Raw genomic sequence first — 13,974 nt, 5'->3', positions numbered from 1 at the left:
GTGGCTGGCCAGTGTATCGGTGCAAATGAAAGCCATGAACTAGAGAGGATTCGGGAAAGGCCGCAAAGGCTAGGCGTTTCTGGCGGTTCAGGACACGCTAGGCGGGAAGATAAAATGAAACGTGCGATGATGATGCCTTGAAAGACGCCTAGTGTCATATCAATGTTATTCCCCTTGTTGTTATCCCCTGTGGCTCGTCTTGTTGCATCGCTGACAGAAGACTGAGATGGTGGATCTGTGCCTTTTGGCAAGGCTAATGGTTTACGCTACTCTGTATGTGTTGTTTGAGTATATATTCAGATGAATAACCTTCCCGAAAGTGTCGCTCGCAGGACTGTGAGGTTGACGGTGGCGCCCTCGGTTGCGTCAGGTTGTCTTGACAAGTTTGGGGCACACACAACTTGAAACTACGAGAACAAGCATCAATCATCGCCGTCTGGGACAAGGCGGCCTCATTACGCAAGAGTTCTAGAGAATATTCGAAAAAGACTTATCTCGGTCACAAGACTTACCATATCATTTTGCAGTATAGAAGCTATTACACATTGTGATATTTCCAGAGGGAGTATGCTGGTCAGGCACAGCTATCCATGCATGTGTAATATCTAAGCGAGCTGTATTCCAACGCCTGTGTATGTATGCTTTTATGAACGACATGTGCTCAGCCAGTTGTACTGCCCTTCCCTCGCTGTTGGGTATCTCATGATTTAATCAGTCACGCAGCGTCTATCACGTCTGTCTCATGATGCCAAAACCTCGCGCGAGCCAGCATGCTTCCTCACCTCCTCCCCCTCCTGGGATCAAGCGCCTCCGCCCTCCTCGCATCGCGCATCTCTTTCGTGCCCAGACTGCCTAGTCCGCCCTCGCTCCTCCTCTCCCAGCCCCCGAGCCGCACCACGAGGCAGGTGGCGTTGTCACCGTTGTGGCTCACTTCGTTAGCGTACTCCACGACGCTCTTGGCCCCCTGCTCGGGCGTCTTGGCCTCCTTGATCACGTCCACGATCTCCTGGTCGCTCAGCGTGCCGCTGACGCCGTCGCTCATCAGCACCAGGAACGAGTACTGCGCGGGGCCCAGGTCGAGGCGCGTCAGCTCCGGCTCGGCGCTGACCCCGATCCGCTTGGACTGCATGTCGCCGAACGACCTGCTGTTGGCCAGCCCCCCGATGCGCTCCTCGCCGAAGCTGTCCGTAACAGACTCGGCGAACCGCGCTAGCCTACGGCTCTCTGTCGGGCTGGACGGGTGGTGATCGCTAGTCAACGGCACCGCCAGACCCGTGGCCGTCTCGCACAGTAGGATGCGCGTGTCACCGACGTGTGCGACTACGACAGTGCTGTGCGTCGCGGGGTGCCAGTAGGGTGCCGGCGTGGGTGTCGAGATCAGGGCGATGGATGCGGTGCTGCCACCCTTGAAGCGCGTGGGGCCGCCGATCATGTGGCCCGACGGAGCGGCGTGCGGCGAAGATCCCAGCACCTCGTCTTGGTTGAGTGGTTGGTTGTCGCTGACGTAGGGATCGTCTGGGTCGGGCTTGCGGGCTTGGGCGGTGACGAAGTCAAGGTCAGCGCGGAGGAAGGCGTAGGTCAATACCGACTCTATCGAAACCTTCGGGGTGGCTGATTTTGCTCTGTCCCCGGTGTTGGTGATGGCTGAAGAGTTTCCCGGATCGAAGAGTGCTGGTCTGAATCGCCTAAAATAGCCACCTATAGTCCTTTTGTACTCATCGAGAAGCTCCTGCTCTAATTTGATGGCCTTGGGAATATCCGCTTTGACCGGGAGAGGTTTCTGGCCTGCGGCGGTTGGCAATTTGCCATTTTCTGCAGGCGTGCCCTGCACCTGAGCCTTGACCTCGTCCGCACTTTTCATGTCTATGCCCTCCAAAGCCTCTTCTTTTGACTCATCCACGGATGTCAGCGGTTCCGTGCTGCTGGCCTGATCTGATGGCCCCTTTGGCCCTTTGTTCCTCTTTCTCAGACTACTCTTCAGCTCGAACGCGTTGGCAGCCTCCTCAACGTAGCCGTGCAACTCGTCCCTGAGGAACTCAGCGCACTGAGAGCCGCCGTGACCGTCGAAAACGCCAAAATAGAATATCTGAGGGTCCCCGAACGAGCTGTCGGCGGTCGTGGCCTCGCCAGCATTGTTCCTCCTCTCACTCCTGACCAGACTCATGGGCGCCCGCTTGGCGAAAGCTGGTATGTCGATTGTGCCAGCTTGGTCTGTGTCCTCGTTGTAGGGGCGGCTGCCCCGACCGCTGAAGGCACCAAAGTGGTGCTTTGCACTGCGCAGTGGTATACGCACTACAGTCAGGTCGCGGGATAGCATGTTGGGAGGCGAGGCTGGAGTCGAGGACCCGGGGCCGGGGGTATGCGGGGTCGAGGCGGCGCGAGGAAGCTTGTGGTGCGGACCGCTCACGACTCTCGAGTCGGGATGTAGCGAGGACGAAGGGAGGTGTGTGACGAAGTAGTTGTGAAATCCACGAGCCCGATTGGAATGGGCTTGGGGCGTCTGCTGTGGCTGATTGCTGTGAGATGGCGACGAGACAGGTGTGGCCCGCTCCATGGCAAGATGACGCTGAGCATGGAACCATCGTCTGCTTGGAGTGCGGCCTCGCGTAGAAGCATGTGCTCTTTGCGACGCTGCTGGGCTCGCATCATGAAAGAAGGTTGCCACGAAACCCATGAACTCTTCGAGAAGCACGGCTGTGTCCTCGGGCTTGCCTGCTGAGGGCCGCGCCCGAGGCACGAGCGAGGATACTGGACGAGCCATGATTATGGCAGTTCCTCAAGGGCGATGCTTGGAATTATGCTCCTCCCAAGAACGCAGAAGACGCCACCGCCACGAGAGGAGCAATTGGAGAGGAGAGAGGCGGAGGAGCTGGTTGAGTGGCACAAAACGGGGAATCGAAGGTCCATCAGTGTACCATGCACCATGCACCATGCAGGATCGGAATTGCCAAGGCGCAAGCTGACGTATCGTGGGGCCCGCTCGTCGAATGCCGTAGGCATACCTGGGCAATTCGATCTGTGGAGGAAGAGCTGTGGTTGTTGACGTTGTTGGGTGAACAGGGGTGGATCGTCAAACTCAATGCTGACAAGAGGATAGGATAAGGAAGAAGAGACAGAGGTAGGTCATTGACCAAGAAGTCGGACAATGGGAGCCTTGGAAGTAGAAGAGTTGCCGTCCCTGGCAAGCTCCGTACCAAGGTATTGTAAACAGGATACTCCGGAGTCCAGATGCCATCATCGTAGGTTATTTCCCTTTCGGCAACCATTGAGGAGCCGTTGTTGAGGTCCCACCATTCCTCCCCATGCCTGGGCATCCCCCGGCAGGCACAGGCAGTGGACAGGACCGTGCCTATAGGTGGCACTGGTGGTAGTCTAGGCAGTATTATTAGCAATCCGGGATCCCCACGGGCGCCGAGGGGTCGCCGGCTCGCCTGTCAGGGGTCGCCATCTCCAAACGTGCACCACGACGTCACTGATCAGGCGAGGCTGTTGAATCTGATCCCATTCACCGTTACCTTCACATTAAACCCCACGTACATACTTAGTTCATTCCGCAGACATTGTTCCACCTATTATGATCTGCGCCGACAACTGGGCTTCCCAAGTTATCCCATGGACGAAGCAGCATCCGAGACTGCCCAAGAAGATGGAGTCCCGGCATCACCCACTGACCTGCCCAAGGTCATCACCGTTGCGCCGAAGGGCGACATCCTCCTAGATGTGACATTTGAAACGTCAAAATCGACTCTCAAGGCAGCCCGCGCCGCCCTGCCCAAGCCTCGCCCAGGACAGCGCGACCCACCCGCCCCTCAGCCGCTGTTGAAGCCCCGGGTTCACCTCGCCTACCGTGTGGATCTCTCCACGCTCAAGAAGCACTCCAGGTACTTCACCAACCTGCTGACCGACACGCGCTTCCAAGAAGCCCGCGCCATCGAGTCCAGGTTTCGTGACCTCTCCCTGCGCAATGAGAAGCCGGCAGACGCCGAGTCCGACCAGCTGCCCCGCGTCGTCATCATCGACGATGACGAGGCCACACGCTCTGCAGGGCGTGAGGACGTCTTCCGGGACCTGCTCCGGATTCTGCACGGCGGCGGCATCACCACCAGGCCTGTGACCATGCTTTATGTGGCGACCATGGCCGTCATGGCGGATCGTTTCGCCTGCACACCCACCGTCTCGCGCTACCTAGCCACGGGGCTCAAGTTCAAGTGGCCTGCGACGCCCCAGCCCAAGCCGAGTGCGGAGGTGGACGGCATGACGAGTCTCAGCCTCGCAGGGGAGGAGGTGCTGCGCCAGAAGGTACTGGTATCGTGGTTGCTTGACCACCCTCTCAAGTTCCAGGCGGCCACGAGGGAGCTGGTCATCTACGGCTCCCACGGCTGGTCTGCGATTCACGATGAGGAAGACGAGGGCGCGGCTTCCGACCCTCTCAAGCAAGCTGAGTCATCTCGTCGAGACGCCCTATGGTGGTTTCTACCAAGTGAATTGGAGGGTAAGTGCCCTCCACCTATTTGCATGCACTCTTTCACACTCTACCCGCCCATCGCCTCCCCTGAATTGATCTGAGCACCTTTCCGTGAAGTCCGTCATGCTGAAATTCGTCAAGAGGAGCTCCACTACCGCCGGACACTTATCCTCAGAACCCTGGCCTCTATCGTAGGGCACTTTCTGCGCCTCTACTCCTCCCGCGTACGGCAGTGCAAGCTCGGGTACGACTCGAGCGCGGCCTGCGACTCGTTCCAGCTGGGCGAGATGGTCAAGTTCTTCGCGGCCAAGAACCTCCTCTTCCTCGTAAATTTCTCCCCTTCCTCGCTGGACAACATCAAGGACTTCGCCGCCGTGGACGTGAGCTCCATCCTGGCGGCGCTGCGGCAGAGCCCTCACTACCAGATAGACAAGAACCACACCAACTGCGGGCTCAGGTCCAAGATCACCCCGATCCTCGAGTACGTCCAGGTGATGCTGAGCTCCAACGTCGTCGGCGTGAACCTGCAGGCGTGGAAGAAGGAGCCCAAGGCCGCGACCTGGATCGCGGCGTCGGGCAGTGACAGCGACAAGGGCAAGCCTGTCCGGAAGAAGGACTTTGTCGTGGGGCCCAGCGGCGAGGGGAGGAGCAAGGTCTTCCGCTTCACGAGGTCCCTCGCCCAGGACCAGCGGCTCAAGTACGATGGCGCCATGGCGGCCGACAGGATGGCCCTGGAACTTTTCATGGCCGAGGACTGGGACTGGACGCCAGAGGATGACCTTGGCTCCGGGGGCAGGGAGTTCGCGACGACGAAGTGGCTAAAGTGATTTTAAGCGAGCGTGCCGTTTGAAGGGGCGTTAAGATAGACCAGGGAGCGTAGATGCCGCTCGAGGGGCTTTTTCTTTCCCCTTGCATTTTTGCTTTTGTCTCTTTCTCACCATGGTAGATAGACTTGGGCCCGTTCACGTGTTGGGGGGTCATTCCTCACAACCAGGCTTGGCAACAACAGATGGCATCTATAGCACAAATACACGATAACATCGAAAAGTCGAACAGGAAGACCACTAGCTCCAACAGTGTCGAACGCCCGGCTTACGAAGCTCTCCCTAGCCTGAGTGGACCCTTGCGTGGCACCGGTAACCCACGCAGGAACGGGCACAACGTGGACCAGGAATGTGGATGACAGCACACTATGTTTCAGACAAGGCACGGGATGGAGAAAGTGTGTGTCGTCTGTGCTACTAGGCCTGTGTTTCTTCCATGACCCGCACAGGGGGCTCCGTATGTACATAACAACCTCAAAAAGAGGCACCTGCCGTCTAGACCATCGTGGCCGGGCTGACTCAGTCCCCCCCCCCCCCATTTTCGCTTTCCAGTGACGCCGAAAGTTCAATGAATTTCCGACGCAAGCAATGGTGGGCCGCGATTCTTCTCGAAACATCCGACTGGGTATCCAAATCCAAACCTCTCATTTTCTCTCCACCATGGGGCATTTTGTCATACTCTGGCCTTAATTCCTCAGCCTTGCCGTGTAAGCCTTCCACGCCCTCACTCGGTATCTCTCTGCCTCACCCTGCGGGTCTCCCGCCTTGATGATACCCCTTCCCACGATGACAATGTCCGTGCCCTTTATGCCGATCAGCTTCGACGGTGTGTTGTACTGTTGACCCATTCCATCGCCCTCGATATCTTCGCCATTCTCCTCCTCGCCCTCGGGCGGCAGCTTGCAGCCTGGAGTCATGTGGATGAAGTTGTCATCGGGCTTCGAGTTCAGGCTCTCCTGCGCGACGTATCCCATCACAAAGTCCTTGTTCTCCCTTGCTGCCTCGATGCATGCGTTTGTGTAGCGGGCGTCCATGAGGTTACCGCTGCTGGACATTTGTGCCAGCAGCAGCAGACCCCTTTCGAGTGGTGCTTCCTCAATGCCAGCAAAGACGATGTCATCGACGTCGGATAGGCTTTTGGACAAGCGGGGGGAATCGGCGGGTTCGTAAGACTGTGTTACTGTCGTGATGCTCACGATACTGCCCTTACGTCCATCGGCGTCTCGGGGCGGTGGCGGTGGTGCCATCATGTTGATGTCCCTCGTCTCTAGTGCAGAGGCCTTCCTCTGACCGTTCCCGGCGCGCGCCGTAGCAGTCTCGTCTTCTTCCTCGTCCATCTCCTCGATGTCACTCTCGAATCCATCGCTTATAGGCGTACCAACTGTGACGCTCGTCCGCACCTCGTAGTTGATCCTCTCCCGCCATTTGGCCGCTGCTTCGGCCATTGCTCCAACCATTGGCTTGCCCGCCGAGATGTTCGCATTGACGATGTGTGCCCAGTCTATGACCCGCGCAGTACCACCGACATACTGCTGCTGCACCGTGCTGCCAATGTCGCAGTATTTGCGATCCTCAAAGATGAGGAAGCCGTGTTTCCTAGCGAGAGCCGCGAGGTACGCACCAGTGCCCGTTTGTGGGTTAAAGTCCCACCCCAAGACAAGGTCGTAGTGCGTTTTCAGGACGACAATGGAGGGACCAACCTTGTCGGCCAAAGATAGAAGTTCTCGCGCGCTGTGTACATCGGCGGACACGCACAAGTTCGACTGCTTGAGTTCCATTAAACGGAGGAGATAGGTCGTCAGCGGGTGTGTCGCGCTCGCTGCCCGGTCGCCATAGCTACTCGTCAGACTGGGATGCCTTGGTGCTGCCATCTTGAGTACTGGAAGGATTTTGAAGTCTGGATGGATTGCGTCTGGTTCAAGGCTGTTCGACGGCAGGTCTTAGAAGAGACAGTCCAACAACAGGGGACAGAATGGTGGTTCCTCACCAGCGCAGTCAGATGCAGGATCACTGCAACTGTGACGGTCCTGTTTCTTCTGTGGGGCAAACGACGCCGCAAGACGAGCAACCGGCACAGAAGCAGGGGTGAAAATTAGTTGGCGGAATTGACTAGAGTAGAGTGTCTGAGATTGAACAGTTCCGCTCAAGTCTCGCCGCACAGACTGGTGGGACTGCGAGCAAAGTCTTGTTCCTAGACGGCCCGTTTCGCTGGTTGGGCCTAAGGCAGCCTAGGCTGATGTTGACTTCAGTCGCGCAATAGAGCTCGCCAAGGCTGATTGATGTTGAAAAAGGGGGTGGAAAGCGTGAGGTCAGGAGGACACCGTTGGAGACGGGTCCGGCTTCAGCTTTCAAGGGCTAGGCTCCTTGAAGCAGGCAAGCGGTGGGTGGTACCGCTGACGTTCGTTGAGAAGTTGTTGTGCGGCAGAGACACCAACAGTGAGGAGTGGGGCCAGCTGGCGATGATCGGTCAGTCGTGTATCGGGACAGAAAAGCCGGGACGACAACCAAAGGCAGTCCGGGGGTCCCAGGGTTGTAAATGAGGCGTCCGAATCCAATTGCAGACAAGTCGCACAGAAGATCTGGCAGGCCTTTTCCGACGACACAAAGTTCCAAACCTGAAGCACGCACCGCTGCGACGAAGGAGACGGTGTGATGTGACAGGGTCTGGGACTTGGTAGCTTGATCAGGACCGGGGATTGGGTTCCGGAATTGTATCTTGCCAAGTAAAAGCACTACTCTGCCCGTTCGTTTGGGGGAAGTTGGTCTGGTGAGCGGGAAGGACAGGACGATGGCTCGTCTTAGTGGTGTAGTGCGCTGCCGAGTGGTGCGGTGCGGTGCGGCACGGCGTAATGCGGCGATACCCAGGTGGTGCAGGGCAGGATGTGTTTACCGCTTGGGGTATGATGCAGAGCAGAGTAGGCAGTGGAGTAGACGCAAACACGACGATCGATGTAACGTCGCGAGCCTCCAGGCGGCCGTGGGAGAGGGATTGTTTGCTGGTGAGCGAGAGCCCCGTGCCGAGTGTAGGGGGTAGACAGCTGGTAGTTGGTGGTTCGGGGGGGAGATAGATATGCAGGTGGTCCCGAGTGACGTCGACGTCTGGAGGTGGCTGTTGTGTCACGGTCACGGGTCGCAAGCCAAGCCGAGAAGTAAGAGGGATAAGATTGGGATGGTGTCAGTGGAAGGAAGCAGGAGGGTGACAATTGACTCCGCCGAAAGGATCGTTCTATCGAGACAAGTCGGGAGACGAAGGATGAGCAGAGACAGAGACAGAGATAGAGGTAGAGAGGCACAGAGATAGAGGGAGAGGGAGAGGCAGGAGGAAAGAATTTATCGATCGCTGCCCTGCTTCTTGCGGCGTGCCTATCGAGTCTGTGTTTTTTTGGGTATTATTTTTTCTTCCTTTTTGTTGACCCGCAGCTCCGTCTCGTCTACGATATAGTCCAGGTAGTTCCAGGTACGGCCTATGTACAGTATGTGCAAGCAGGCAGGGCAGGGCGAGAAGGGCAAGCAAAGGCCTGTCTGCGGGCAGATGAGGGCGGGGTGGGCGGTGTCGAGCTCCAAGGGCTGCCAGGCCGCCCAGGCCAGTCAGGGCCGGGCGTGCAGGGTTGCCAGCTCCAGGGCCCAGACTCCAGCTTCTCTCTCTCTCTCTCTCAAGCCCTGAGGGCCGTGAGGGCCCCATGCGCCCCCAGGTGGGTTGTCCAGACTTGCCCCATGCTCATGTTGCCCATGCTGGGCCTGCTGCCAGTCGACTGACCCTGGAGCCCTGGGACCCTTGTGTGCAGGCCATCGCCCTGATCTACCACGCACAGCAACTGCACAGCATACCTCACAGCACCACCCACACAACGCACGAGCACAGTACATGCCCCAATGCTACTGTGGGATTGCACATAGACGCCCCTGGCAACTCTGTTAGCTGTGACGTGTGGCGCGAGCAAGGGGAGGAAACGGACCTCAGAACCCAGGCCGGCTAGCTGTCTGTCTATCACCCATCCCTTCCCTCATCACCTGGGATGCATCATTTTTATGTTCAGGTCGTACCACACAAATGACAGACTCGTCCTCGACCTAGTCTCTCAGCGGACGTAGCACTCGGCTCTGATAACACTGGTCATTCCCATCTTCTTAGTCAATGGCCCTACGAGCCGGACAGAGGGGTTTGGATGGGACCATTCGGGCAGGTGATTGTCTGGCCGGTGGGCTGTTGGACCAGATGCTGTCTGCCGTCGCCGATCCTAGGTCGTGAGTCGTGATTGACTATCCCAGAGCCACGGAAACCACTCTGTGTCAAGATGGCTTGGCAAGCTGGCAGCACCAGCACAGCTCCCCCTGGGGGCTTCCCCCAGGATAGAAGAAGCAGTTGTGTCTACGGTGTGCTATGTATATCCGAGATGAGCTCCAACCCATGCAGTGCCATGGTGATGATCCCTCTCCCTTCTGCTTCCCAGCCACCAACCGGCGTTGCTGGTGCCATAGTAAAACCGCCCCCATCTGAGACCCCGCCGCCGCCGCCTATACCTGCGACTGTCAGATGACGTAGGCGTGTACAGGAGACAGCTGTCATGTCATGTCATGTCATATCGATTTTCTTTTTCAATGTCTATACTCACATAGGGACATGCAACGAAGGGCTCCAACAAACACGCGGGTAGAGAGCAAAGGACGAGACGTGCCAGTTCTCAGGAACACAGACAAACACATATCTAGACTGCACTACACAGGCTGTACACGGTCACGAGTGGTCCTTGCTTGCAAGCTGCAACAGGCGGCGAGTCAAGGGCTCGAATGCAACTCCGCCAGTGCCAATACTGTGGTAGGGCGAGGGCTGGCTTTTGCATAAGAAAACGACCGTTCTCGTCCGACAGCCTGCGTCTGTCATGGGGATTTGGAGATTTGCGGGACGTTGAACGGGGCTGACGGGGCTGACGGGGTCTGACGCTGCCCACTCCCTGAGCTCGGTACTCCCGGCCTCATGGGGATCCCTAGGGTTTACCGAGAGTTTATCGCTGGTGATCCCATCCACCTGACCGGCGCTGCCGGTATCATGAATATCTGCCGTCGTGCCGTCCGTCCACATACGATATCCAGAGTTCAAGAACCCCTGATCAGCCCAGCACAGCACAGCCCATTATTGCACCATGGATTTCACCTAGATGTGCAACGCTCAAAAGACTTGGAGGCACGAACCATGGCTCTCAATTGGCCTCATCTCAGCAAGAGGGACCGAATATAATTCTCCTGTATTCGACTGTCACAGAAGGCAGGCATCCACCGCACGCAATGTGAGCAACAGGACATAATTCAAAAGTCAAGGGACCCGTGGGCAACACCCAGATGTCATCATGGTGTCCTTTGCAGAAAGCGACGGATGCATCGGAGTGCGTTCACTGACCAGTAGTCTCCCTGCTGTACGCAGGCCCGGTTCATGCGGCCGGAATGCGACCCGCTAGCGTCTGCGTATGCCGTGAGCTTCATATTGCTTTGCGCCTCGCCAAAAAGAAGAGAAAAAGCAGGCGACCATGTCAGACTCACAAGCTGTTGAAGCCTATTCGGACGAGTCTTTTGTACCGTTTTAGGTCTGAGAACCACGTTCAGCGCGGCCACTAGTTATTGAGCTATGCATCTGATTGCTCTTCTCCTTTGCCAGAATTTTCGAACATCCTCTGGTCTTGCTTGCTCTCTACTGTCGACACTGGCAAATTGCTGTTCTCCAAGGCGGGATGGCAGGCTGGCAGGCTGGCAGGCTGGCAGATGAGGCGACGGCGCTAGGAACGGCCGGAAGACGACCCCTGCCCAGGCTCAGGCTGCCAGGTGCGTGGGAAGTCTTATCGACGGGCTTATCAATCTTGGAAGCTGTGTCGCCCGGACAGACAAGTTTCCTAATAAGTCACTTCGGTCTCGCGACGCTTACATTTGGATTCTCTCTGCCCATCTCGCTTGTGAACTTGCCTTCTTGTCCCTTTTCACCTCTGGCACAGCTGTGACCATCGAGTTTGCATCTGTGCAGCAAACAAAATCTCACTTTACATGAAGTAAAACTCCCCACCGGCTTCTCACGCCACGCCACGCCCACGCCACGTATAACCAGCTCCACCCGTCTCCCACCCGGTCTTGATATCCAGTCTTTTACGCCGGCCTGCCCGGAAACATAGAGACAGACTTATTCAAGGACATCAAACCTCGGCAAGCCACGATCGACACCAAGACGCCGTACCCCCTTGTGTTTCGCCCTGTCGAACACCCCATCTGCGATTCATTGAGCAGCAATTGTCATGTCTGGAGCTAGAACCCGAAGACAGGCAGCTTTGGCCGCCGCGGCCGACGAGACTCCCATCAAGACAAAGCCTGAGCCTCCACAAGAACAGCACGTTGTCGTTAATGGCAATGGCTCAGCCCATGTAGCCGGCGAGAGTGTCGCCAAAGTCGCCCAGTCCAAGGAGAATATCTTCTTCTTCATACCCAACCTAATTGGTACGCAGAGTCCCCGGTCTCGAGGGCCACGCTGCGGCCCCCACGGTGAACCCCAGCCGGAGGTCTCAAGGCTCTCATCGACCCGCGCAGCAAGCTGACAGCTCATCCCGAAGGCTACGTCCGCATCGTCCTCGCCATCTCGTCCCTGTACTATATGCCACTCCACCCCCGAACCTGTTCACTCCTCTACAGCATCTCCTGCCTCCTCGACGCCCTCGACGGATATGCCGCCCGGTACTACGAGCAGAGCACGCGCTTCGGCGCCGTCCTCGACATGGTGACGGATCGGTGCACGACCTCCTGCCTACTGGTGTTCCTCTCGTCCGCGTTCCCTCGATGGGCTATCATCTTCCAGAGCTTGATCTCGCTCGACTTCGCTAGCCACTACATGCACATGTACACGACTCTTGTGATGGGTGGCTCGAACCAGAGCCACAAGTCAGTGGACAAGAGCAGGAGCTGGCTTCTGAACCTCTACTACACCAACAAGGTGCGCGCCCACCGTGTGGCACTCACAACTTCTTCAAAACTGACAAGGAGCTCTAGGTGGTTTTGTTCGTTGCATGCGCCTTGAACGAGCTGTTCTTCATCGCCTTGTACCTGCTGTCCTTCTCCTCCCCCATCCTCTCGCCCGCGCTCCTGTCGACCCCGGTTGCGGATAACCTCCAGGCGGGAGCCCAGGTGAACAGCTCCGTGCTGGAGAAGGTCTTCACCAGCCCCTACAGCGCGGCAGCCCTCGAGCTTGCCCGCGCCAACAAGATGGACAGTACGGTGCCCTGGATCCTCGCCGGTATCAGCTTCCCCGTCATGGCATACAAGCAGTTCATGAATGTGATCCAGCTGGTCAAGGCCAGCAAGTGGCTGGCCGAAGGGGACGTTGCCATGAGGCAAGAGCAGGGCCTGCCCAGGAAGAAGGGCAAGACTGCTTGAACCATTTACTTGCTGATTGCAAATCGGTCTCGCAGAAAGCGATGCCATTTGGATTGTGCCAGGCGGGGCAGGCTCAGGCAATAGTTGTCCTGAGAGACGGAGGCCAGTGTAATGCATACGGTGGCTGGCCGGGTCACGTTCCACGGGCACAGGAACACCGGCAGGCTGTGTGCCTGCGAGGATGGGAGACAGTGCTGCATTTCATGGCCTCGTGCGATTGAAGTCGAGGCAGGGAGTGTAGGGCACGAAAATCATTAAATGGAGAATTTGGGCGAGGGCTGGGCGATCAGAAAGATCCGAAGTACCAGGTCTGGTTAAGTATGCTTCGCAGAGCTGTATTTTGCTTTGTACAAAACGTTCAAGACTATTCAGGCGACGGTCATCTTGAACTGTGCCGCAAGGAGGTTCGCAGCACAGCAAAGGAGTTTGGGCAGGGGCAATGGCTATTTTAGAAGACTGAAGCTGGTCATACGGGGTTCATTTTCGACGAGCGATCGTGAACCGGATCAAGTGACGTTCCAACAGCAGTCGGACCAGCTGTGATATCTACATCTTGGCAGTCTCTCGGACGTTGCTCTGCATTACACGTTGTTGGGCCTCACAGGTGATTCGGCTCCTCGCTAGGGATTCTTGGGTCTGAGCCAGTGTCTGCGCTGGAAAGGGATTTTCGAGAAGAGGAGGGCATCAAGATAATCAAAGCGCGCTTCTGGCATAGTTGGTATACTGTTCTCGGTGACACCTATTCGTGCAAGTCGGTTCGCGCTATTACTCATATCCAAGTTGCTCGCGTTGAAAAAGAAAAGGGGAACCTTTCGACTCGATTTCGCCGCAGGTCTAGTATACCTCCAGCCTCGACCGAACCGCACCTTTGTGTTGGAGGGTTCTTGTGGCCGTGTTATACCAGCATCACCAGGAGGTACACAAGACATGCCTTCGGCTGTCTTGCTATTGTCAGCCTTGCTCTTGATATTGTGCGTCCCGCAACAACGCAGTCTCGTCAACCTCCCGCGGCTCCGCTCCAACGCAACAAAACATTAATGACGCCGAATACCGACTCGTCTCATTGAGTGTCTGCCGAAAGGGTCGGAACGCTGAGGTCTTCGTCACAGTTTAGAAGCGTACAAACAGCCGCTTGGAGGGATCACATGGGCGGAAAATGGACCAGGTTGGCAAGACGCTGGCTTTAAGTCTTTCCACTGCCATGAGGGTTCTTTGAATGATGCTGCCGCAGTTGCTAAGGGCGTATATATGGGAGTGGGCGGCACCCCTCGCCCGACATGG

The 13,974-nt window shown here is 57.0% G+C and overlaps 5 protein-coding genes across 5 annotated transcripts; 2 read left to right on the top strand and 3 right to left on the bottom strand.

Moving 5' to 3' along the window:
• Positions 1-778: 778 nt before the first annotated feature.
• Positions 779-2,761, bottom strand: J7T55_006400 (protein phosphatase 2c; the record flags this gene model as incomplete). The annotated part of the gene is made up of 1 exon (XM_053143886.1): positions 779-2,761. One exon carries the CDS (start codon positions 2,759-2,761, stop codon positions 779-781), a length of 1,983 nt encoding a protein of 660 aa, XP_053001165.1.
• Positions 2,762-3,612: 851 nt separating this feature from the next.
• Positions 3,613-5,292, top strand: J7T55_006399 (hydroxyproline-rich glycoprotein; the record flags this gene model as incomplete). Its single annotated transcript, XM_053143876.1, has 2 exons — positions 3,613-4,492; positions 4,607-5,292. The coding sequence occupies 2 exons, from the start codon at positions 3,613-3,615 to the stop codon at positions 5,290-5,292; spliced, it is 1,566 nt and encodes a 521-aa protein (XP_053001164.1).
• Positions 5,293-5,975: 683 nt separating this feature from the next.
• Positions 5,976-7,160, bottom strand: J7T55_006398 (orotidine 5phosphate decarboxylase; the record flags this gene model as incomplete). The annotated part of the gene is made up of 1 exon (XM_053143865.1): positions 5,976-7,160. One exon carries the CDS (start codon positions 7,158-7,160, stop codon positions 5,976-5,978), a length of 1,185 nt encoding a protein of 394 aa, XP_053001163.1.
• A 2,864-nt stretch (positions 7,161-10,024) lies between these two features.
• Positions 10,025-10,482, bottom strand: J7T55_006397 (uncharacterized protein; the record flags this gene model as incomplete). The annotated part of the gene is made up of 2 exons (XM_053143854.1): positions 10,025-10,393; positions 10,480-10,482. The coding sequence occupies 2 exons, from the start codon at positions 10,480-10,482 to the stop codon at positions 10,025-10,027; spliced, it is 372 nt and encodes a 123-aa protein (XP_053001162.1).
• A 1,082-nt stretch (positions 10,483-11,564) lies between these two features.
• On the top strand, positions 11,565-12,693 carry J7T55_006396 (cdp-diacylglycerol-inositol 3-phosphatidyltransferase pis; the record flags this gene model as incomplete). Its single annotated transcript, XM_053143843.1, has 3 exons — positions 11,565-11,763; positions 11,820-12,253; positions 12,310-12,693. 3 exons carry the CDS (start codon positions 11,565-11,567, stop codon positions 12,691-12,693), a joined length of 1,017 nt encoding a protein of 338 aa, XP_053001161.1.
• Between the last annotated feature and the right edge of the window lie 1,281 nt (positions 12,694-13,974).

The sequence above is a fragment of the Diaporthe amygdali genome, assembly GCF_026229845.1.
Source record: "Diaporthe amygdali strain CAA958 chromosome Unknown NODE_1_length_4327563_cov_65_473760, whole genome shotgun sequence".
NCBI lineage: Eukaryota > Fungi > Ascomycota > Sordariomycetes > Diaporthales > Diaporthaceae > Diaporthe > Diaporthe amygdali.
The sequence above is the reverse complement of the archived record's forward strand: the minus strand, read 5'-3'. Positions and strand labels throughout refer to the sequence as shown.